Source organism: Carcharodon carcharias, chromosome 2, assembly GCF_017639515.1.
Source record: "Carcharodon carcharias isolate sCarCar2 chromosome 2, sCarCar2.pri, whole genome shotgun sequence".
Taxonomy (NCBI): domain Eukaryota; kingdom Metazoa; phylum Chordata; class Chondrichthyes; order Lamniformes; family Lamnidae; genus Carcharodon; species Carcharodon carcharias.
This window is the reverse complement of record NC_054468.1, coordinates 12,189,295-12,212,904: the sequence shown is the minus strand read 5'-3', so window position 1 is coordinate 12,212,904 and position 23,610 is coordinate 12,189,295. Positions and strand designations below refer to the sequence as shown.

At 47.1% G+C, this 23,610-nt stretch overlaps 1 protein-coding gene across 1 annotated transcript in view; it reads right to left on the bottom strand.

Annotated features, from left to right (window-relative positions):
• The window catches only part of LOC121272569 (segment polarity protein dishevelled homolog DVL-3), a 130,992-nt gene that overhangs the window by 93,219 nt on the left and 14,163 nt on the right, over positions 1–23,610 (bottom strand). The window contains exon 2 of the mRNA XM_041179221.1: positions 14,547–14,616. Within this exon, the coding sequence (XP_041035155.1) occupies positions 14,547–14,616 (70 nt within the window). The remainder of the gene's footprint in view (positions 1–14,546; positions 14,617–23,610) is intronic.

Here is a 23,610-nt window from a genome sequence, read left to right as displayed (position 1 = left end):
GTACGGCAGATATACCCAGACATGGTTTATGCCCCTTTTGGCACACATATCCCTAAAAAGTCTGCCAATGTACTGTAGCCCGTTATCCAATATGATCTCTTCAGGCACACTGAACAAACTGAATATTGCACTCATTGATGCTTTAGGAAACTTCAGGAGGTGATGCTGTACTGCACTTCTGAGAAAATGTAATTCTGTTGATCAACCCTCCTAGAAAATGCAGTGTGCACATGCAGGAGAAGCTTAAGAGTGAGTTGGATGGCATAGAGCAAACAAGGTGCCTGGTAAGAGAAACTGTGTATTGGCAAGGGATCAACAATAGAGAAGGTAGTGAGGATGTGCGAAGCATGCCAGAGTCACCAACCACCTCAACACAAAGAGCTTCTACGCCCTCACAGGATTCCATTGTAGCCTTGGTCTAAAATCACAACAGATTTTTCACTATCCATGGTGTTGACCTTCTCCCAGTCACTGATACTTTTCAAGTTTCCAATCATCAGACAACTGAAGGATACCTCAAGTGCATCCATGGTAGACACAACGAGTGCAATATTCAGTTTGTTCAGTGCGCCTGAAGAGATCATATTGGACAACGGGCTCCAGTACACTGGTTTAGGGATATGTGTGCCAAAAAGGTCATAGACCATGTGACAGCCTCACCACACTATCCCAGATCCAATGAATAGTTCGCAACGTTATGGCATTAATCACCAGCGGAAATCATGTTCGGAAGGGAGGTTAGGACAACCTTGCCAAACCATCACCTGTTCAATTTCTCAGAAATACAGGAGAAACTTCTCAATAGGGCGGATGGTTCGGGGTCATACATTCTACCCAGGGAACATTATCACCCACAGAAGTAATCCACAGTGTGCAGTGATGAACCGAGAGCCTATGAGGTCACAACACTGAATGGAGTGTCGTTAGGGAGAAACAGAAGCCAGCTAAGGGAATTGTACAACTGTACAACACCCAGATCTCCAACTGCATCTAAAACACATCCGAGGATGAACTCGGAAAGTGAAATTGTGGAAGACTGCCATGAAAATAACCAATACTTCAATAATACTCAGGATACCAATGCTCCTACAAGTCAAGAACACCCTCAGGTGACAAGTCTAGATCTGATGAAGGTAATACCATCACGAGATTCATGATTAGTAAGCCACCCACACATTACACATTCTCTTAGGGCAGAATTTTGCTGTCGGCAAGCAGTGGGTGGGGCCCACTCACTGACACGTAAAATGATGTGGGATGACATTGGGCAGAACTCCGGACATCATCCCGCCCCATTTAAATTTTCAGGAAGGTGGGGGCACAGCAAAATCAGCTGCGGGCCCGCCGACCTGTCAATGGCCAATTGAGGCCATTGACAGGATCATTTATACAATTAAAGGACCTGCCCATCCAACCTTAAGGTTAGCGGGCAGGCCAGGAGCCCCGGCGGCAAATAGAGAAAACATCAAACCTCATCCACCGGCGGGGTGAGGTTTCATGTAGGGCTTTAAAAAGTTTAATAAAGTTTTACTGTAATTTATGAACATGTCCCATCTCATGTGACATTGTCACATGAGGGGAACATGTTAGGGATTATTTTTCTTTCTAATTTTAACGTTTTTGAAAGTGTCAGCGATCTCCCTGAGGCAGCACTTAGCCTCAGGGAGATGGGGGCTATTTCGTGAGCATGCGGTAAAGGGCACACTCTCGCTTTTGGGGAATCCCCTCCCCGCCCACACAGGAAGCACATAGCGCTTCCCGCTGGATGTCACGCTGGGTGGGCCTTAATTGTCCCGCCCATGTAAAATGGCGGTGGGGTCCGCTTCTCCGGCGGGGATCATCTCCCCACCTGCCGGAGATTGGGTCAGGCCCGCCAGCCTGACAGGCAGAAAATTCTGCCCTTAAACTCTTAACCAGAAATCTATCTTTTGTGTAAATAGTTTTCGCAACCATCCTAACCGCACATGTATTTTCATTTATGTAATGTTATCTTAGAAAAAAGGGGAATGTTGTGATAGCACTTTAAGGGAATATGCAAATAAGCATGTAGCTAGGATGCAGGGCAGCATGTGACCAGCAACTGGCTGTGTATATGTAGGAATTGCATCTGTGCTGTCCTTGTGAGTAATAGTTGCTGAATCCATAAAGCAGATGTCTGCTGTGCCATCCTGTACTGCATCTTCAAAGAAACCAAACCTACTTATAGTTCACCAGTCCTTATGTGAGATTGGTGAGTTTGTGTCGGGCAGACACAGAAACGCAATCTCACCCACCTGCTCACTTACCACCTCACCCACCTCCCCACCCTACTCACTTACCACCTCACCCACCTCCCCATCCTACTCACTTACCACCTCACCCACCTCCCCATCCTACTCACTTACCACCTCACCCACCTCCCCATCCTACTCACTTACCACCTCACCCACCTCCCTACCCTACCCACTTACCACCTCACCCACCTCCCCACCCTACTCACTTACCACCTCACCCACCTCCCCACCCTACTCACTTACCACCTCACCCACCTCCCCATCCTACTCACTTACCACCTCACCCACCGCCCCATCCTACTCACTTACCACCTCACCCACCTCCCCACCCTACCCACTTTCCTCACCCATCTCCCCACCCTACCCACTTACCACCTCACCCACCTCCACACCCTACTCACTTACCACCTCACCCACCTCCCCATCCTACTCACTTACCACCTCACCCACCTCCCCACCCTACCCAATTACCACCTCACCCACCTCCCCGCCCTACTCACTTACCACCTCACCCACCTCCCCACCCTACTCACTTACCACCTCACCCACCTCCCCACCCTACTCACTTACCACCTCACCCACCTCCCCACCCTACCCACTTTCCTCACCCATCTCCCCACCCTACCCACTTACCACCTCACCCACCTCCCCACCCTACCCACTTACCACCTCACCCACCTCCCCACCCTACCCACTTACCACCTCACCCACCTCCGCACCCTACCCACTTACCACCTCACCCACCTCCCCACCCTACCCAATTACCACCTCACCCAAATCCCCACCCTACCCACTTACCACCTCACCCACCTCCCCACCCTACTCACTTACCACTTCACCCACCTCCCCACCCTACCCACTTACCACCTCACCCACCTCCCCACCCTACCCACTTACCACCTCACCCACCTTCCCACCCTACCCACTTACCACCTCACCCACCTCCCCACCCTACCCACTTACCACCTCACCCACCTCCCCACCCTACCCACTTACCACCTCACCCACCTCCCCACCCTACCCACTTACCACCTCACCCACCTCCCCACCCTACCCACTTGCCACCTCACCCACCTCCCCACCCTACTCACTTACCACTTCACCCACCTCCCCACCCTACTCACTTACCACCTCACCCACCTCACCCACCTCCCCACCCTACTCACTTACCACCTCACCCACCTCCCCACCCTACCCACTTGTCACCTCACCCACCTCCCCACCCTACCCACTTACCACCTCACCCACCTCCCCACCCTACCCACTTACCACCTCACCCACCTCCCCACCCTACCCATTTACCACCTCACCCACCTCCCCACCCTACCCACTTACCACCTCACCCACCTCCCCACCCTACTCACTTACCACCTCGCCCACCTCCCCACCCTACCCAATTACTACCTCACCCACCTCCCCACCCTACCCACTTACCACCTCACCCACCTTCCCACCCTACTCACTTACCACCTCACCCACCTCCCCACCATACCCATTTACCACCTCACCCCACCCTACCCACTTACCACCTCACCCACCTCCCCACCCTACTCACTTACCACCTCACCCACCTCCCCACCCTACCCAATTACTACCTCACCCTCCTCCCCACCCTACCCACTTACCACCTCACCCACCTCCCCACCCTACCCAATTACCACCTCACCCACCTCCCCACTCTACCCATTTACCACCTCACCCACCTCCCCACTCTACCCATTTACCACCTCACCCACCTCCCCACCCTACCCACTTACCACCTCACCCACCTCCCCACCCTACCCACTTACCACTTCACCCACCTCCCCACCCTACCCACTTAACAACTCACCCACCTCCCCACCCTACCTACTTACCACCTCACCCACCTCCCCATCCTACTCACTTACCACCTCACCCACCTCCCCACCCTACCCACTTACCACCTCACCCACCTCCCCACCCTACCCACTTACCACCTCACCCACCTCCCCACCCTACTCACTTACCACCTCACCCACCTCCCCACCCTACCCACTTACCACCTCACCCACCTCCCCACCCTACTCACTTACCACCTCACCCACCTCCCCATCCTACTCACTTACCACTTCACCCACCTCCCCACCCTACCCACTTACCACCTCACCCACCTCCCCACCCTACTCACTTACCACCTCACCCACCTCCCCACCCTACCCACTTTCTTCACCCACCTCCCCACCCTACCCACTTACCACTTCACCCACCTCCCCACCCTACTCACTTACCACCTCACCCACCTCCCCACCCTACCCACTTTCTTCACCCACCTCCCTACCCTACCCACTTACCACTTCACCCACCTCCCCACCCTACTCACTTACCACTTCACCCACCTCCCCACCCTACCCACTTACCACCTCACCCACCTCCCCACCCTACTCACTTACCACCTCACCCACCTCCCCATCCTACTCACTTACCACCTCACCCACCTCCCCACCCTACTCACTTACCACTTCACCCACCTCCCCACCCTACCCACTTACCACCTCACCCACCTCCCCACCCTACTCACTTACCACCTCACCCACCTCCCCACCCTACCCACTTACCACCTCACCCACCTCCCCACCCTACCCACTTTCTTCACCCACCTCCCCACCCTACCCACTTACCACTTCACCCACCTCCCCACCCTACTCACTTACCACTTCACCCACCTCCCCACCCTACCCACTTACCACCTCACCCACCTCCCCACCCTACCCACTTACCACCTCACCCACCTCCCCACCCTACCCACTTACCACTTCACCCACCTCCCCACCCTACTCACTTACCACCTCACCCACCTCCCCACCCTACCCACTTACCACCTCACCCACCTCCCCACCCTACTCACTTACCACCTCACCCACCTCCCCACCCTACCCACTTTCTTCACCCACCTCCCCACCCTACCTATTCATTCATTGATCCAGTCACTAACATTCACTCATTCACACTGGGTGTTTAAAATTACCAGTCAGCAGCTAGTGCTGTAAAAAGTGGGGCGTGTATTGCCTTCCCTCCGATGCTACAGCGCTGTGATGGAATTATCCAAGGGACGCTGAGCTCCGCATTTCTGGAGAGGCCGGGCCTGGAAGACCCGGCAAAAAATGCAGAGCATTGTCAAGACACGGAAATGTTCCAGCAGAACAGCAATTTCCACCTTTGTGCTTGTGTGTGTGCAATTGATTTTAATCAGTGATTTGAACTGTAACTAGGTGGTGCAATTTCAAGTGTGTTTTGGGCTCTATGTCCTGATTCTACCCCAGAGGGCTGTGGATGCTCCACTGTTGAGTATATTCAAAGCTGAGATGGATAGACTTTTGATCTCTCAAGGAATCAAGGGATGCGGTGAGCGGGCAGGAAAGTGAAGTTGAAGCAGAAGAACATCCACAATCATACTGAATGTTGGAACATGTTCAAGGGGCACTGTGGTCTACTCCTACTCCTGTATCTTTATGTTCACACTTCAGCCAATCAACGTAGTTCAATTTATAATTTGTTGAGTTTTTTTAAAAACCCACAGTACATTTGAAGCAATCATAATTTTTCTGCTCTGCAGTGATGTTCCCACTACCTGAAGACTTTTTCGTATAGATAACGCTTAAACAATGCATTTTGGTCAGATTAATAGGAATGTTGAAAATTATGAGGGGCTTTGAAAGAGTAAATTAGGAGGAAGTGCTTTCACTGGAAGACAGGTTGATAACCAGAGGACACAGGTTTGGCAAAATAACCAGTGTGGGTGAGATGAGGCAACTTCATTTTACAAACACTCACGATCTACTCTCGCCTCTCAGTCAGAAGGCTGTGGGTTCAAGCCCCACTCCAGAAAGTGAGCACAAAAACCATGGCCGACACTCCAGTGCAGTACTGAGGGTGTGCTGCACTATTGGAGGTGCCATTTTTTGGATGAGACTTTAAACCAAGGCCAGTCTGTCCTCTCAGGTGGGTGTAAAAGATCTCATGCACTATTTCAAAGGAGGGGTGATGGTGGCGTAGTGTTCTTTTAAATTCATTTACGGGATGTGGACTTCGCTGGCTGGGCTAGCATTTATTGTCCATCCTCAATTGCCCTTGAGGAGGTGGTGGTGAGCTGCCTTCTTGAACTACTTCAGTCCCTGTGGTGTAGGTACACCCACTGGCCTGTTGGGGAGGATTTTGACCTAGCAACAGTGAAGGAACGGCAATATATTTCCAACTCAGGACGGTGAGTGGCTTGGAGGGGAACTTCCAGGTGGTGGTGTTCCCATGCGTTTGCTGCCCTTGTCCTTCTAGATGATAGCACCCATGAGTTTGGAAGGTGCTGTCTAAGGAGCCTTGATGAGTTTCCACAGTGCATCTTGTAGATGATACATACTGCTGCCACTGTTCATCGGTGGTGGAGGAAGTAAATGTTTGTGGAAGGGATACCAATCAAGCAGGGCAGCTTTGTCCTGGATGGTGTTGAGCTTCTTGAGTGTTGTTGGAGCTGCATTCATACAGGCAAGTGGAGAGTATTCCATCACACTCCTGACTTGTGCCTTGTAAATGGTGGACAGGCTTTGGGGAGTCAGGTGGTGAGTTACTCACCACAGGATTCCTAGCGTCAGACCTGCTCTTGTAGTCACAGTATTTATATGGCTAGTCCAGTTCAGAAGTCCAGGCTAATGCTTCAGGTACATTGAATCAAATCCCCAGTGTGGCAGCTGGTGAAATTTAAATTCAATTAACATAAAGCTAGTCTCAGTAATGACAGACATAAAACTATCAATTGTTGTCAAAACCCCTCTGGTTCACTAATGCCCTTTAGGGAAGAAAATTTGCCATCCATATCTGGTCTAGCCTACATGTAACTCCAGGCCCACAGCAATATGGTTGACATTTAATTGCCCTCTGAAATGGCCTAGCAAACCACTCAGTTCAAGGGCAATTAGGGAAGGGCAACAAGTACTAGCCTTGCCTTTGAAGCCCACATCCATGAAAGCATAAAGAAAGAAGAGCAACAGAGTTATCCCCAGTTCCAGGAAATATTTATCCCTCAATCAGAATCACAGCAACAGATTACCTGGTCCTTATCACATTACTGTCGCATCTTGCTGTGTACAAATAAACTGCCCTAATTGCTTCATTCCAACAATGTCTACACTTCACAAGTACCAGTGCTTGCAAGGATGATGGAAGAATCAACAGATGACAAGAAACGAAGGATAATGGTTAATGGATGTTTTTGCGAGTGGAAAGCAGTTTCCAGTGGCATCCCATGGGGCTGAGTGTTGGAGCCCTTGCTGTTTGTTGTATGTATTGATGATTTGGACTGAAATGAGGGAGGCACAATTGGGAGATTTTCAAATGACACAAAAACTTGCCATGTAGTTGATACTGAAGAGGATAGCTGTCCACTCCAGAATTATATCAATTATATCAATAGTTGAGTGAGCGGAAAAGTGGCAAATGGAATTCAATCTGGAAAAGTGTGAGATAATGCTTTAGGGGAGGGCAAACAAAGTCAGGGAATATTTAATAAATGGGAGGATATTGAGAGGGCTTGAGGAAGTGAGAGAACTTGGAGTGCATGTCCACATGTCCCTGAAGGTGGCAGGACAGGTGCAAAAGGTGGTAAAGAAAACATATGGAATGCTTTCCTTTATTGGATGAGGTATTGAATTAAAAGCAGAGATGCAATGCTGGAATTATATAAAACGCTGGTTAGGCCACAGCTGAAATTTTATGTACAGTTCTGGTCACCACATTACAGGAAGGACATAATTGCTCTGGAGAGAGTACAGAGGAGATTTACAAGAATGTTGCCAGGGCTGGAAAGCAGCAGCTATGAGGAAAGGCTGGGGTTGTTTTCCTTAGAACAAAGTATGTGAGGGGGTTGGTGATGAGGCTGAAGGCCAGGGTCGAGAGATTGGAGTAGGAGGTACTCGACCTGGAGGCCTGTCAAGGACCCAGTCCTGCGGAAGGTGTACGAAGGGAAGTAGGGCGCGCTGAGGGACCTGCAACTCGTCAGATCGCAAGGCACGTCCGTGAGATCGCAGATGCAGTTCCTTCAGGACATAGTCTGCGTCTCCCCTTTCTACTCGCAGAATAAAAAAGGCAGACAGTCTGTACGCAGCTCCTTACACTATTGGCTGATGAAGGATCTCCTGTCTCAGATCTGGGAGGCATCAGGGTTCAGACCTAAGCCTATCACAGTGCTCTGCTCTATCCGGATCCATTCAGTGAGGATGGCTCACAGAGTTCTGTGGGAGGACCTGTCGAAGGTGAGCCAAGAGGGTGCTGAGTGACTTGATGCTCCTTTCAGTCTGGCGGAGCTGACTGATGCCCTCAAATGGCTCTTGAAGGGCAAGTCCCTGGGCAGGACAGGCTGACCATGGAGCTCCTCAGGACATTCTGGGACAACTTGGTGTGGCAACTACACGGATCCTGGAGGAAGGTCTGATGACCGGGGAGATGCCCCTCCCCTGCCACAGCTCCGTCACTGTCCTGCTGCCTCGGTGGGGGGATCCTCTGCCTTCTCTAAGAACTGGCGCCTGATCTCCCTCCTCACCACAGATTACAAGACCGCATCTGTTCATCTTGGCAGCGTGCTTAAACCACATGATCCACCCCAACCAGTCCTACAGTCCGCGGCTGCACAATCCGCGATAATGTCCATCTGGTCTGGAACCTGATCCACCATTCCTAGAGAACTGGACTGTTCATCGCCTTCCTCTCCCTTGATCAGGAGATGGTATCTGACAGGGTGGATCACCGATATTTATTTGGGATTCTGCAGGCATTCAGGTTCAGGACATATTTTGTCACCCAGATCCAACTCCTGTACATTTCTGCGCAGTGATTGATTAAAGTTAACAAGTCATTGGTGACCACCCCCCCCCCCAAACCTCACCTCCCGGCTTCACGTTGGGAGAGGAGTGTGTCAGGGGTGCCCATGTCCAGCCAATTATATGCCATCAGTGTGAGGCCTTTCCTGTGCCTCTTGCTGATGGGGCTGGCTCTGTCTTGGCCGGATGTGGAGGTCGTCCTCTTGGCTTACGCCGATGCAGTGTTCCTCATGGTCACAGATCCTGCTGACCTGAGGAGGATGAGAGTTTCAGCAGGTTGACTCTGCAGCATCCTCCACAAGGATCAACTGGGAAAAATGTCCTGGTCAGTCAGTGAAGGACCAGATTTCCTGCCGTTGGTGTTTTAAAACAGAGAGCGGGTGAGCGTGGACTTTATTTAAAACAGAGAGCGGGTGAGCCTGGACATAATTTAAAACAGAGAGCGGGTGAGCGTGGACTTTATCTAAAACAGACAGTGGGTGAGCATGGGCTTTATCTAAAACAGAGAGTGGGTGAGCATGGGCTTTATTTAAAACAGAGAGCGGGTGAACGTGGACTTTATTTAAAACTGAGAGTGGGTGAACGTGGACTTTATTTAAAACAGAGAGTGGGTGAGCGTGGACTTTATTTAAAACAGACAGTGGGTGAACATGGACTTTATTTAAAACAGACAGTGGGTGAACATGGACTTTATTTAAAACAGAGAGTGGGTGAGCCTGGACTTCATTTAAAACAGAGAGCAGGTGAACATGTGGACTTTATTTAAAACAGAGAGCGGGTGAGCATGGACTTTATTTAAAAGAGAGAGAGGGTGAGCGTGTGGACTTTATTTAAAAGAGAGAGCGGGTGAGCGTGTGGTCTTTATTTAAAACAGACAGTGGGTGAACATGGACTTTATTTAAAACAGAGAGCGGGTGAGTGTGGACTTTATCTGAAACAGAGAGCGGGTGAGCGTGGACTTTATTTAAAACAGAGAGCGGGTGAGTGTGGACTTTATTTAAAACAGAGAGTGGGTGAGCGTGGACTTTATTTAAAACAGAGAGCGGGTGAGCGTGGACTTTATTTAAAACAGACAGTGGGTGAGCGTGGACTTTATTTAAAACAGACAGTGGGTGAGCGTGGACTTTATTTAAAACAGACAGTGGGTGAGCGTGGACTTTATTTAAAACAGACAGTGGGTGAGTGTGGGCTTCATTTAAAACAGAGAGCGAGTGAGCGTGTGGACTTTATTTAAAACAGAGCGGGTGAGTGTGGGCTTCATTTAAAACAGAGAGCGAGTGAGCGTGTGGACTTTATTTAAAACAGAGAGCGGGTGAACATGGACTTTATTTAAAACAGAGAGCGGGTGAGCATGGACTTTATTTAAAACAGAGAGCGGGTGAACATGGACTTTATTTAAAACAGAGAGCGGGTGAGCCTGGACTTTATTTAAAACAGAGAGCGGGTGAACATGGGCTTTATTTAAAACAGGGAGTGGGTGAGTGTGGACTTTATTTAAAACAGGGAGCGGGTGAACATGGACTTTATTTAAAACAGAGAGCGAGTGAGCGTGTGGACTTTATTTAAAAGAGAGAGCGGGTGAGCGTGTGGACTTTATTTAAAACAGAGAGCGGGTGAGCGTGTGGACTTTATTTAAAACAGAGAGCGGGTGAGCGTGGACTTTATTTAAAACAGAGAGCGGGTGAGCGTGTGGACTTTATTTAAAACAGAGAGCGGGTGAGCGTGGCCTTTATTTAAAATAGAGAGCGAGTGATCGTGTGGACTTTATTTAAAAGAGAGCGGGTGAGCGTGGCCTTTATTTAAAAACGAGAGTGGGTGAACATGGACTTTATTTAAAACAGAGAGCAGGTGAGCGTGGACTTTATTTAAAACAGAGAGCAGGTGTGCGTGGACTTTATTTAAAACAGAGAGCGGGTGAGTGTGGACTTTATTCAAAACAGAGAGCGGGTGAACAGGGGCTTTATCTGAAACAGAGAGTGGGTGAGCGTGTGGACTTTATTTAAAACAGAGAGCGGGTGAGCATGGACTTTATTTAAAACAGAGAGCGGGTGAGCGTGGACTTTATTTAAAACAGAGAGCGGGTGAGCGTGGACTTTATTTAAAACAGAGAGCGGGTGAGCGTGGACTTTATTTAAAACAGAGAGCGGGTGAGCGTGGACTTTATTTAAAAGAGAGCGGGTGAGCGTGGACTTTATTTAAAAGAGAGCGGGTGAGCGTGGACTTTATTTAAAACAGAGAGCGGGTGAGCGTGGACTTTATTTAAAACAGAGAGCGGGTGAGCGTGGACTTTATTTAAAACAGAGAGCGGGTGAGCGTGGGCTTTATTTAAAACAGAGAGCGGGTGAGCGTGGGCTTTATTTAAAACAGAGAGCGGGTGAACATGGACTTTATTTAAAAACGAGAGTGGGTGAGCGTGGGCTTTATTTAAAACAGAGAGCGGGTGAGCGTGGGCTTTATTTAAAACAGAGAGTGGGTGAACATGGACTTTATTTAAAACAGAGAGCGGGTGAGTGTGGGCTTTATTTAAAACAGAGAGCGGGTGAACGTGGACTTTATTTAAAACAGAGAGCGGGTGAGCGTGGGCTTTATTTAAAACAGAGAGCGGGTGAACATGGACTTTATTTAAAAGAGAGCGGGTGAGCGTGGGCTTTATTTAAAACAGAGAGCGGGTGAGCGTGGGCTTTATTTAAAACAGGGTGCTGGACATGAATGCTCCAAGTGCTGTCCTACAGGGGTTGAACGCTGGTCAGAAACCAACTGGTGGCTGCCATGTTGTGGAGCTTGTCATCAAGTTATAGAAGAAGCTCATTGATTTCTTCTGGGACAAAGTTACGCACTGGATCTCTGCCCTGGTACTGAGTCTCCAGCTTAGGGAGGGCAGTCAGGTGCTGGTGTGCCTTCAAACCCAGGCAGCAACTTTACATCTTCAGACCCTGCAGAGGTACCTATACACGGAGCCTCCTCCTGGATGGTGTGAGCTGGCGACGTATTCACCTGTCAGCTGAACGGCCTCAATTACAACAAGCAACTCCTGTCTATAAACCTTGGGATCTCCATGGCTCCTTGCAGACACTGCCCATTTTTACTAAGGACTGATCAGAGTCTTGAACATGTCCTCCTCCAGCCGAAGGTCCCTCCTGTCAGGAACGGTTATCCTCCTGGAGCTGCTGCTCAGGAATCTTCACCTACATCAGTATGGGTTCATATGACTGGAAGAGGGGGTTCAGGCTGCTAAGGTGACCAGAGTCGGGAACGTAGTGGATGGTGAAGGAGTGGGCTAGATGTCGCCGGAAGAACTAGCATGGCGTGTGTCCTTGCACGTGTACAGCTCACGGCCAAAACCATCCAGAGCCTTAAAAATGAGGTACTCCACCCCGACTACGCCCTGTGTCAAAACGTCTCAGGTGTATAGTGCTCTCCCATTCGAGCTGACCACCCCCCACCTCCCCCCAACTTGGCTGGAATTCCCTATTGGAGCCAGGCCCCAAAACCTCTGCTGGGAGCGTCAGCTGCACAACCTGAGCCATCTTTCAGAAATCCCCTCAATGCCATTCCACTCTGTTCAGAAGGGTCCCTTGTACATGCTGTTGCTGCACACCCTCCACTCCCTCATCCTGGTCGGCAATCCAGACGCGCCTTGGCGTTCCATCCTTCCCTCTGGTGGAGACGGAAGGCCCCCAGTAGAGGGCGCTCCATGTGGGAATCCTCCCTTTCTCCATCGGGGATTTAGCGTGGGGGTTGTTGCACATGGCAGTCCCGTACAATTGATGGTCAAGTTGACTCATGGACTCCCAGACCGCCTGTAATTTCTGTGGCCTGGAGGGGTCTGTATATTTATATAGTGTATGTCAGGGTGCGGCCCCTCTTTCATTACCTGAAGGGGCTGCTCCTCAATTTCTGGTTGCAGTTCAACCCCACGCTCCTGATCTTGGGCCACCCAGTGGGAAGGGGGTACGCAGATCAGAGGACCTCCTCGTGGGGCTGCTCCTGGGCCTGGCCTAGGTGGCCATTAACAAGTCCAGGCAGTGGGCAGTCAAGGGGGTGGTCATTCGGCCTGACTGCCTGCCTCTTTTCATAGTTATATCCCTACCCAGGTGTCCCTAGACAGAGAGCACACAGTGTCCACTGGAACGCTTGATGACTTCTGCGACTGGTGGATATGGTGGGTTGGGGGCAATGGAGTGCATCATTGACACCACAAATGACGTTTTAATTTAAGGTTAAAAGTTTCTTTAAAGTTTTTGGGGGGTTTTGTTCAAGTTGGTTAGAAGTGCCCCTTTCAAATGGGGCTCTTAATTGGTTAAGGGTTGAACAGTAGAGGTATAACCAGATACACTGACACTGGTGGTGAGTTTTAGAGTTAGGAGCTGTACATTTGCAATGTTTCACTTTGTGAATAAATCTAAAACTGAGTAAAGATTGACTTCTGGTCTCCTTCTTCACCAACTGGCTGTCAGAAGTTTAATATCTGCTTGTGCTGGCCTTCATTGCAAGAGGATTTGAGTACAGGAATAAAGATGCCTTGTTGCAACTGTATAGAGCCTTGGTTAGACTGCACCTGGAGTTTTGTGTACAGTTTTGGTCTCCTTCTCTAAGGAAGGATACACTTTCCATAGGGGGAGCGCAACAGAGATTCACCGGACTAATCCCTGGGATGGCGGGATTGTCTTATCTGAGGAGAGATTAAGGAAATTGGATTTGTATTCTCTAGGGTTCCGAAGAATGACAGGCGATCTCATTGAAACTTACAAAGTTCTTACAGGGCATGACAGGGTAGATGTGGATAGGATGTTTCCCCTGGCTGGTGCGTCTAGAACCAGGGGACACAGTCTCAGAATAAGAGGCAGGCCATTTAAGACCGAGATGAGGAGGAATTTCTTCACCCAGAGGGTGGTGAATCTGTGGAATTCTCTACCCCAGAGGGCTGGGGAAGATCAGTCATTGAGCACGTTCAAAACAGAAACCGATAGTTTCCTGGATACTAATGACATCAAGGAACATGAGGATAGTGGGGGAAAATGGCATAAGAGGTAGATGATCAGCCGTGATCTGTTTGAATGGCGCAACAGGCTCAATGGGCCAAATGGCCTACCCTTGCTCCTATTTCTTACATCCTTATGGGGAATCTAAAACTAGGGGTTATAAGCACAAGCTATTCACAATTAAATCTGATTAAGGAATTCAGGAGAAGCTTCTCAACCTAGAGGTTGGTGAGTATTTGGCACTCACTATCACAATGAGTAACTCAGGTGAGTAGCACAAATGCATTTAAAGGGAGGCTGTCTAAGTAGATGGGAATGGAACAAAAGGATAGTTGAGCTGAAGTAGAATGGGAGAAAGCATAAAGACCAGCATGAACTAGTTGGGCTGAATGGCCTGTTTCTGCGCCACTTTATGCACATTGTCACTGTTTAGATCACAAACCAACTGAACTGAAAGAATGACTCACCCATGATACCACTCGACCGTTGAAGCAGGGCAACTTGGCATTGTCATCTGATATCTCTTCCTTTACAACTCTGCAGGGACAAGGAGATGGTGTTAGTTTTACTGAAGTCCCCACCACAATCATTTTATCTGAACCAGAAGTTAATACGTGGCAGTTAACAACACAGTAATCAAGGTTAGGATGCTCCCACTGAGATTCCTGATCAGGAATATTGAAGGGACGCCTACCCTTGGAAAAACCTAACCATTAAAGTATACATTGCATCCTCTCTCATGATTCCAAGCCAGGAAAAACCCCTAACCTTTTCATGGTAGCAGGGAAGGAACATTTCCCTCACAGAGTGGAATATTGAGGGATGTCACCCAAGTCTGCTGTCCGACTGTTTCTTAATCATGGCTCAGTGGGTAGAGCTTTCACCTCTGAATCAGAAGGTCCAGATTCAAATCCCACTTCAGGGCCTGAAGCACGTAATCCTGGTTGACTCTCCAGTGTAGCACTGAGGGACAGCTGCACTGTTGGAGCTGCTGTCTTTCCGGTGGCAAGTCAACTCAAGGCTGCAACTGCCCTCAAGACCCCCATACACGCTATTTCAAAGATGCGCATGGGAGTGTCCCCGGTGTCCTGGTCAACACATAAAAATAGATTATCTGGTTCTTACCACATTGCTGTTTAAGAACATAAGAAATAGGAGTAGGCCATTCAGCCCCTTGAACCTGTGCCACCATGCAATATGATCAAGGCAGATCTTCAAACCTCAACTTCACTTTTCCTTGCTAACCCTCGATTCCCTTAGTGCCCAAAAATCCATCAATCTTGGTCTGGAACATACACATTGACAGAGTATCCAAAGCCCACTGGGGTGAATAATTCCAAATATTCAATCCACTGAGCAAAGAATTTTTTCATCTCGGTCTTAAACGGCTGATCCTTAATCCTGAGACTGTGCTCCCTAGTTCTTGACTCTCCCGCCACAGGAAACACCCTCTCGGCATCTTCCCTTGTCAAGCCCAAAGAATTTTATAAGTTCACCTGCCATCCTTCTAAACTTTGGAAAGTACAGTCCCTTTTTACCCCAGCTGCCCCGGGAAAGACAACCCTGTCTTCCAGGGGTCAATCTTGTGAATCTTGGCTGCATCCTCTCTAAGGCAAGTATATTCTTCCTTAGGTAAGGAAACCAGAACTGTACCCTGTATTCCAGGTGTGGTCTCACCACAAGACTTCCTTACTCTTGCACTCTAAATGCCTTGAAATAGGCTAACATACCATTTTCCTACTTAAGTGCTTGGGTACCTCCTTGTTAACTTGCTGTGATTCATGTACAAGGACACCCAAATACCTCTTTGTGGGAGCTTGCTGTCTCCAAATTAGCCACATGTTTCCCTCACTACAACAGTGGCCACACTTCAAAAACACTTCATTGGCTGTGAAGGGATTTGGCATTTCCTGAGGTCATGAAAGGCGCTATATAAATGCAAGTCTTTTCTTTCTTAGAAACTCGAATACCTAAAAAGAGAATTTCTCCAGGATCTTCTGTTCTCCAGCTTAAGTCAGGTTGTACAATAACTGACGTTTTATTTATATCCTCAAATGGACCCTAAGATTATTCTGGTACGACCTTACAATCCAGATGAGATCCACTGACTTATGTTCTTTCTTTCTTTGATTATGGGTTCAGGACTCTGGAGTGGACCTTGAACCCAAAAAATCTACTGACCCAGAGAGCAGTGTAAGACTGAGTTAGCCTCCGTTTTTGGGAACACAATTAGGTTGGGTTTAGAACAGCGAGTACTCAGCAGGCACAGGCAGAGATGCAATGGTACATAAGCAAGACAATGTGATCCCTGGAAACCTGAAACAAGAACAGAAAATGCTGGAAATACTCAACAGGCCAGGCAGCAAATGTGGAGAGAAAAACAGAGCTAACGTTTTGGGTCGATGGCCTTTTGTCTTCTGGCGAGAGGTCATTGACCTGAAGTGTTAACTCTGTTTTGTTCTCCATAGATGCTGGCCTGCTGAGTATTTCCAGCATTTTCTGTTCTTGTATTAGAGTTGCAGTAGACCCATTTGGTGGACCCCAAACACATGGATGCTTCGATTTTCCAAATGGCATTAATTTACGATCGACACTAACCCATTTGGAACAAATTAAGTAACACAGTCAGTAAATGAAAGCTGGTCTGTTATCTCTTCCTGTACTTTGTTGCAATCCTCCACATTAGATCGTAAGAAATAGAACCAGGAGTAGGCCATTCAGCCCATTGAGCCTGCTCCGTCATTCAATAAGATCTTGGCCAATATGGTCATGGCCTAAATACACTTTCTGGCCTGCTCCCCAACCCTTGACTCCCTTGTCGATAAAAAGTCTGTCTAACTCAGCCTTGGATATACCCAATGACCCAGCCTCCATGACTCTCTGGGGAAGAGAATTCTAACAAACCTCAGAAGAAATTTCTTCTCATCTCATTCTTAAATGGGAGAACACTTATTTCCAAACTGTGCTCCCTATTTCTAGATTCCCTCACAGAATCTGCCCTGTCAAGCCCACTCAGAATCTTATGTTTCAATAAGGACACCTCCTATTCTTCTAAATTCCAACCTGCTCAACCTTTCCTCATCAGACAACCGCTTCATCCCAGGATTTAACCTAGTGAATCTTCTCTGAACTGCTTCCAATGCAAGTATATCCTTCCCTAAGTAAGGACACTAAAACTGTATACATTACTCTAGATGTGGTCTCACTAATGCCCTGTAAAAAAGTAGGGAAGTCTTGCTACAATTTTACGTTATCCATCATCCCGCTTGCAATAAAGGCCAACATTCCATTTGCCTTCCTAATTACTTGCTGTACCTGCATGCTAACTTTTTGTGATTCATTGGATACCCAGATCCCTCTGTGCTGCAGCATTCTGCAGTCTCTCTCCATTGAAATAATTTTCTGCTTTTTATTTTTCCCGCCAAAGTGCATAACCTGACATTTTCCCACATTATACTTCATGGAAAACTTTTGCCCACTCAATTAAACCATCTGTAGCCCTCTGCAGCCTCTTTGTATCATCAGGAATTTTGGCTACAATACAGTGAGCTTCATCTAAGTGATTAATATATAGCATAAATAGTTGTGGCCTATGAACTGATCCTGGTGGCATTCCGCTGTTTAGTTTGCCATCCTGTACATGACCCATTTATCTTGACTCTGTTTCCTGGCAGTTAGCCAATCTTCTATCCACATCAATATATCACTCCCAACAACGTGAGTTCATATCTTGTGTAGTAACCTTTTATGTGGCACCTTGTCAAGTGCCTTTTGGAAATCCAAATACACCACATCTACTGGTCCTTCTTTATCCCCAATGTTTATTACATCCTCAAAGAACTCCAATGAATTTATCAAATATAATTTCCCTTTCACAAAACCATCTTGACCCTGCCTAATTGAATTATGATTTTCTAAATGTCCTGCTACCAATGGATTCTAGTATTATCCTAATGATAGATGTTAGGCTAACTGGTCTATAGTTTCCTGCTTTGTCTCCCTACTTTCTTGAATAGAGGTGTTATACTTATGGTTTTCCAATCCACTGGGACCTTTCCAGAATCTATGGAAGTTTGGAAGATTAAAGGACATTACTAATTATACCCCATAATTTAGTATCATCTGCAAATCTTGACAGCACATTTCTAGTTCTGAAGCGAATCATTTATAGAAACTGAACAGCACAGCACTAATCCCCACAAAACACCACTTCCCACTAGTCTAAGTAACTTCGCTTAATTCCAATTCTTTCTTTTCATTTCTCTAACCATCTTTTAATCCATTCAACTACTTGACCCCTGACTCATACATCTTGACCGTTGTCAGAAGTACTTTATGTGGAGCCTTCTCAAAGGCTTGGATGAGCAAATAAATATTGTGAAGACCAAACCATCATCTTCCATCCCCACCACCAACTCCATCCCCTATTCACTGAGCCCATTCCTCTCACTGACCTTTTTCTGAGGCTGAAACTGACTGTTCACAACCTTGGCATCCCATTTGAGCCTGAACTGACCTTCCAGCCCCATAACCTCTCCATCACTAAGACCGCCTACTTTCACCTTCATAACATCACCCATCTCCAACCCTGCCTCAGCTCATTTCTTGCTGAATCCAGACCTTTATTACCTCGAGACTCAACAACTGCAATGGTCTGCTGGCTGCCCTCCCATCCTGCACCCTCCACAAACTCGAGCTCGTTCAAAACTCTGCTGCCCATGTCCTAATTCATCCCAAGTCCTGATCATGTATCACCCGTGTGCTCGCTGACCTACAGTATGTTGGCTGCTGTTTAAGCAATGTCTTGACTTTAAATTCTCATTCTTGTTTTAAAACACTCCACGGCTTCACCGCTCCCTATTTCTATATTCGTCTCTAGCCCCAAAAGCCTCTGAGATCTCTGTACTCCTCTAATTCCGGCATCTTGCTTATCTTTGATTTTCATCAATTTACCAGTGCTGAACCTAAGATCTGGAGTCACCTCCTCAAACCTCTCTGCCTTTCTCTCCTCCTTTCTGTTGCTGCTTAAAACCTACCTAATTGATCAAAATTTCAGTCACATGTTCTAATACCTCCTCATATAGCTTGGTGTCAAATTTAATTTTTGGATAACCCTCCATTTGGCCACTTTCCTACTTTAAAGGTGCTATATAAATGCAAGTTATTGCCTGTGTATCACATCTGCTACATTGCACTTGTCTGCTCTTGTTACTTCTTTACAGGATTAAGTATGGTCAACTAGACAGAACCTTCCATTTAGATTATTCTCACTCTGTTCTCCACCTCCAAATGAATTAGCTGTTATCTGGTAAATTTCTGACCCCTAACGTTAGTTTCTATATCCTTATGTGAAGATCAGAATTACGTTTTCCAGTCTGGTTCCAATATTGAGTACGCTGGAATGCCAGTTCAGTGTTTCTATACTTTGATGTAAGAGAAATAAAACTCACTAAATCAAAATGGAAGAGGGAATAAGGGGAAACACCCATGTGCCACGTAGTTTAATGTCCTGACCCCCACCTTGCTCTCTCGACTCTTAGTCGAGCATCAGCCAAAGCCAACAGACACACAACACTGGGTGTGTTATTCAGATAAAGACTGTCTTTCAGGAAGGAAAAAACCCTCTTCAGATTGCCTAACAGCATAGAGGAGACAGGAAGCGGCAGAGGCAGAGATACCATGGCAGGAAACCACGGTAACATCACCAGCCTCACCACAGACCACAAATCGCTGCAATTTGATTCCTTCCAATTTGAACGGGTTGTTACAGAGCAAATATTTGTTTGCAACATTTCATTTTGCTCTTTAAACTAAACAATTTAACGCTTGTTCCACACATGATCTAGACCCAGTGCTGGGGGAGCAATCAATGCATTGTCAGAGCTAAGTGCCATCATTTAGTTATAACGTTAAACCAAGGACCTGTCTGCCCTCTAAGGGGGATGTAAACAATCCCTTGGTTCTGTTCAAAGAAGAACAGAGGAGTTCTCCCAGTTCTCTAACCAACACCTATCCTTCAACCTACATCATTAAAAACAGATTACCTGCTCATTTATTTCATTGACTGTTCTTGGGCTCAAAATTGGCTCTGTGCTTGCCTTCAGTAGAACAATGATTGTATTGCAAAACTAATTAATTAGCTGTAAAGCATTTTGGATTGCCCTGAGGATATGGAAGGTGAAAAAAAGCCTTACATTTATACAGCGCCTTTCACACCCCCACAGTCCCAAAGCACTTTACAGCTAATTAAGTACTTTCGGAGTGTAGTCACTGTTGTAATGTAGGAAATTTGGCAGCCAATTTACACACAAGATCCCACAAATACCAATGTGATATTGACCGGATAATCTATTTTTTAGTGGTGTTGGTTGAGGGATAAATATTGGACAGGGCACTGCGGGCGAGCTCCCCGATCCTCTTCAAAATCGTGCCATGGGACCTTACATTCACCAGAGGGGACAAGGGGTCCCATTTTAATGTCTCATCACCAATAACAGCATATCTCTGACAGTGCAGCATATTTCAGAAATGCACTGCGAGTGTCTGCCTAGATTTTGTGCTCAAGTACCTAGGCATGCAGGGATTTGAACCCACAGCCTTCTGACTCAGAGGCTGGCACAGTGCTTATATAGTTCTTTGTTTGTCTGCTCCACAATTCCATCTTCACTTCACCCACTCCTCCTCCACATGGGGAATAATTGGCAGGAGATTGGGCCTAATCTGAATGCAGACGCTGTACAATGTCATTGCAAATTGCAGGCAGACAAGCCTGTCGCATACTGAGGAGATGATTGGTGTGTTAGGTTTCACTGCTGCAGTTTCCCGAATCTCAAATTTAGCAATTCTGACTTACTTTACACCTCCAATTTTCATCCCCCCACCATTAGCGGGCACACCTACAGCTACTTATGCTCCAAGCTCTGGAATTTCCTCCCGAACCTCTCTTTTCTCTTTTCAGACAATCCTTAAAACCTAAACAAAAACAGAATTACCTGGAAAAACTCAGCAGGTCTGGCAGCATCGGCGGAGAAGAAAAGAGTTGACGTTTCGAGTCCTCATGACCCTTCGACAGAACTGTCGAAGGGTCATGAGGACTCGAAACGTCAACTCTTTTCTTCTCCGCCGATGCTGCCAGACCTGCTGAGTTTTTCCAGGTAATTCTGTTTTTGTTTTGGATTTCCAGCATCCGCAGTTTTTTTGTTTTTAATCCTTAAAACCTGCCTCTTCTATCAAACTTTTCCTAAAACCTCCATACGTGGCTCAGCATCAAATTTTATTTGATTACTCTCCTACGAAGCACCTTGAAACATCATTCGATTATATTAAAGTTGTTATAGAAATGTAAGTTGTTGTTGTTTAACAGAGAATTGCACCATCATTATGAATGCTTGGATTGTTCTGCTGAGCTTTTGCTCAGATTGACATGCACGAATAAGAGAGCATGAAGTTGAGAATGAGAAATGGAGGAATGCACCAATGAAAGAACATTAAGGTCGAACTCTTCCCATTCTATCCCAAACCTGCTCTATCTATTCTAATCCATACCTGTCACCCTGCCTCTCATTCTAACTTCCTTGCTCCAATCTGGTTGAAGAGACAAACATCAAGACAGTTTGCTGAGATCATAAGAATTAGGAGGAGTAGACCATTCGGCTCATCAAGCCTGTTCCACCATTCAATAAAATCATGGCTGACCAGACTGTGGCCTTCACTCCACTTTCCTACCTGCTCCCATAACCTTTGACTCCCGTACAGATCAAAAATCTGCCTAACTCAGCCTTAAATATATTTGATGACCCAGCCTCCACTGCTCGCTGGGGGAGAGAATTCCAAAGATTAATGGCCTCCTGAGAGAAGAAATTTTTGTCTTAAATGGGAGACCCCTTATTTTAAATTCCCCTGTGAGGGGAAACATCCACCCAGCACCCACCCTGTTAAGCCCTCTCAGAATATTATATGTTTCAATAAGATAACCTCTCATTCTTTTAAACTCCAATGAGTATAGGCCCAACCTGCTCAACCTTTCCTCATAGGACAAACCCTCAGTCTAGTAAGCTGAACTGTCTCCAATGCAAGCATATCTCTCCTTAAGTACTCCAGGTGTGGTCTCACCAATGCTCTGTACAGTAGTAGGAAGACTTCCCTACTTTTATCCTCCATCCCATTTGCAATAGTAGATAGAAGGTACAGAGGAGAAACGGGTCATTTGGCCTATCAGGTCTATGTTGGTGTTTATGCTTCATATGAGCCTCCTTCCAACCGTCTTGGTCTTACCCTTTTGGCATATCCCTTTCTTCGTCATGTATTTATCCAGCTTCCCATCAAAAAGCACCTATGCCATTCACTTCAAACACTATAGCATGTTCCACATTCTGAGTGGAATGGGCTTATATTTTCTGAAGTTTAGCAGTAAGAGAACTAATCTCATTGAAAAATAGGAAGCTTGATAGGGTAGATGCTGAGGGGCCTTATTCTCTTGGCTGAAAGGTCTAGAAATCAGGATCACAGTCTCAGGATAAGGAGTCAGCCACTTAAGACAGAGATGAGGAGAAACTTCTTCAGAGGCTTGTGCAACTTTGGAATTCTCTACCCCAGAGAGCTGTGGATGCTCAGCCATGGACTATATTCAAGACTAAGGTTGATAAGATTTTTGGACACAAAGGGAAACGAGGGATGTAGGGATCGGCTGGGAAAGTGTTGTTGATGGAGAAGGGGTTGGACAGTGGAGCTGGCTCGAGGGGCCATATGACCTATTCCTGCTTCTATTTCTTAAGTTCTTATTAATTCACAGGTCAGGGGCCAGTCTGTACAGAGACGATATCCTGCTGATAAACAGATGAACAAAACCGTTCTTGGTCACCATGCTTAATGAGAACAGGGGCGGCTGTGGCCTCTTGTGGAGCAGTGTTCGATTGTCAGCGTGTGGAGCACTGTACCATCCTTATACCATCTGGCATCGCGATAAGTCAGTTAAATCATTATAGTTCTGTCAAGTGTGTCAATAGAGAGCCTCAGAGCAATAGAAAAATCACCCACCTCACCATCACACCCACTCCAAGCTGACTGAATTTTAAAAGCCTGTGTCACTCTTCCAGGTCAACTGTGCTGCGCAGCAGCTGTCTGACAGGGGACTGGGGGGAGGGAGGGGGGTGGGGAGTAGTGGGGAACGTTACAATGAAGAGATCTCCCTGAAAACATTTCATTACCACAGCACACTGCTAATCTGGTGCTGCTCTGATTAGATCTAAAGAAGGGTCTATAGCTTAAACATTAACCCCCATCCTCTGCGTTTTCCTCTCTAGGCAACCAATGGACCTGGGTTTTTTTTTAAATTTCTGACGTGCTTTTTTTTAATGTCAATGAGTGCAGGGAAATAGGAATTCTCTCTTCGTAAAGGACTGCTGTGGGGCAATTGGATCTTTGACGACTGACATCGACAGGTATTTTTTAAGTGAGGGTGTCAAGATTGAGAACTGTTCCAAAGAAAGGTAATCAACCTGAAACGTTAACTCTGTTTCTCCCATTACAGAT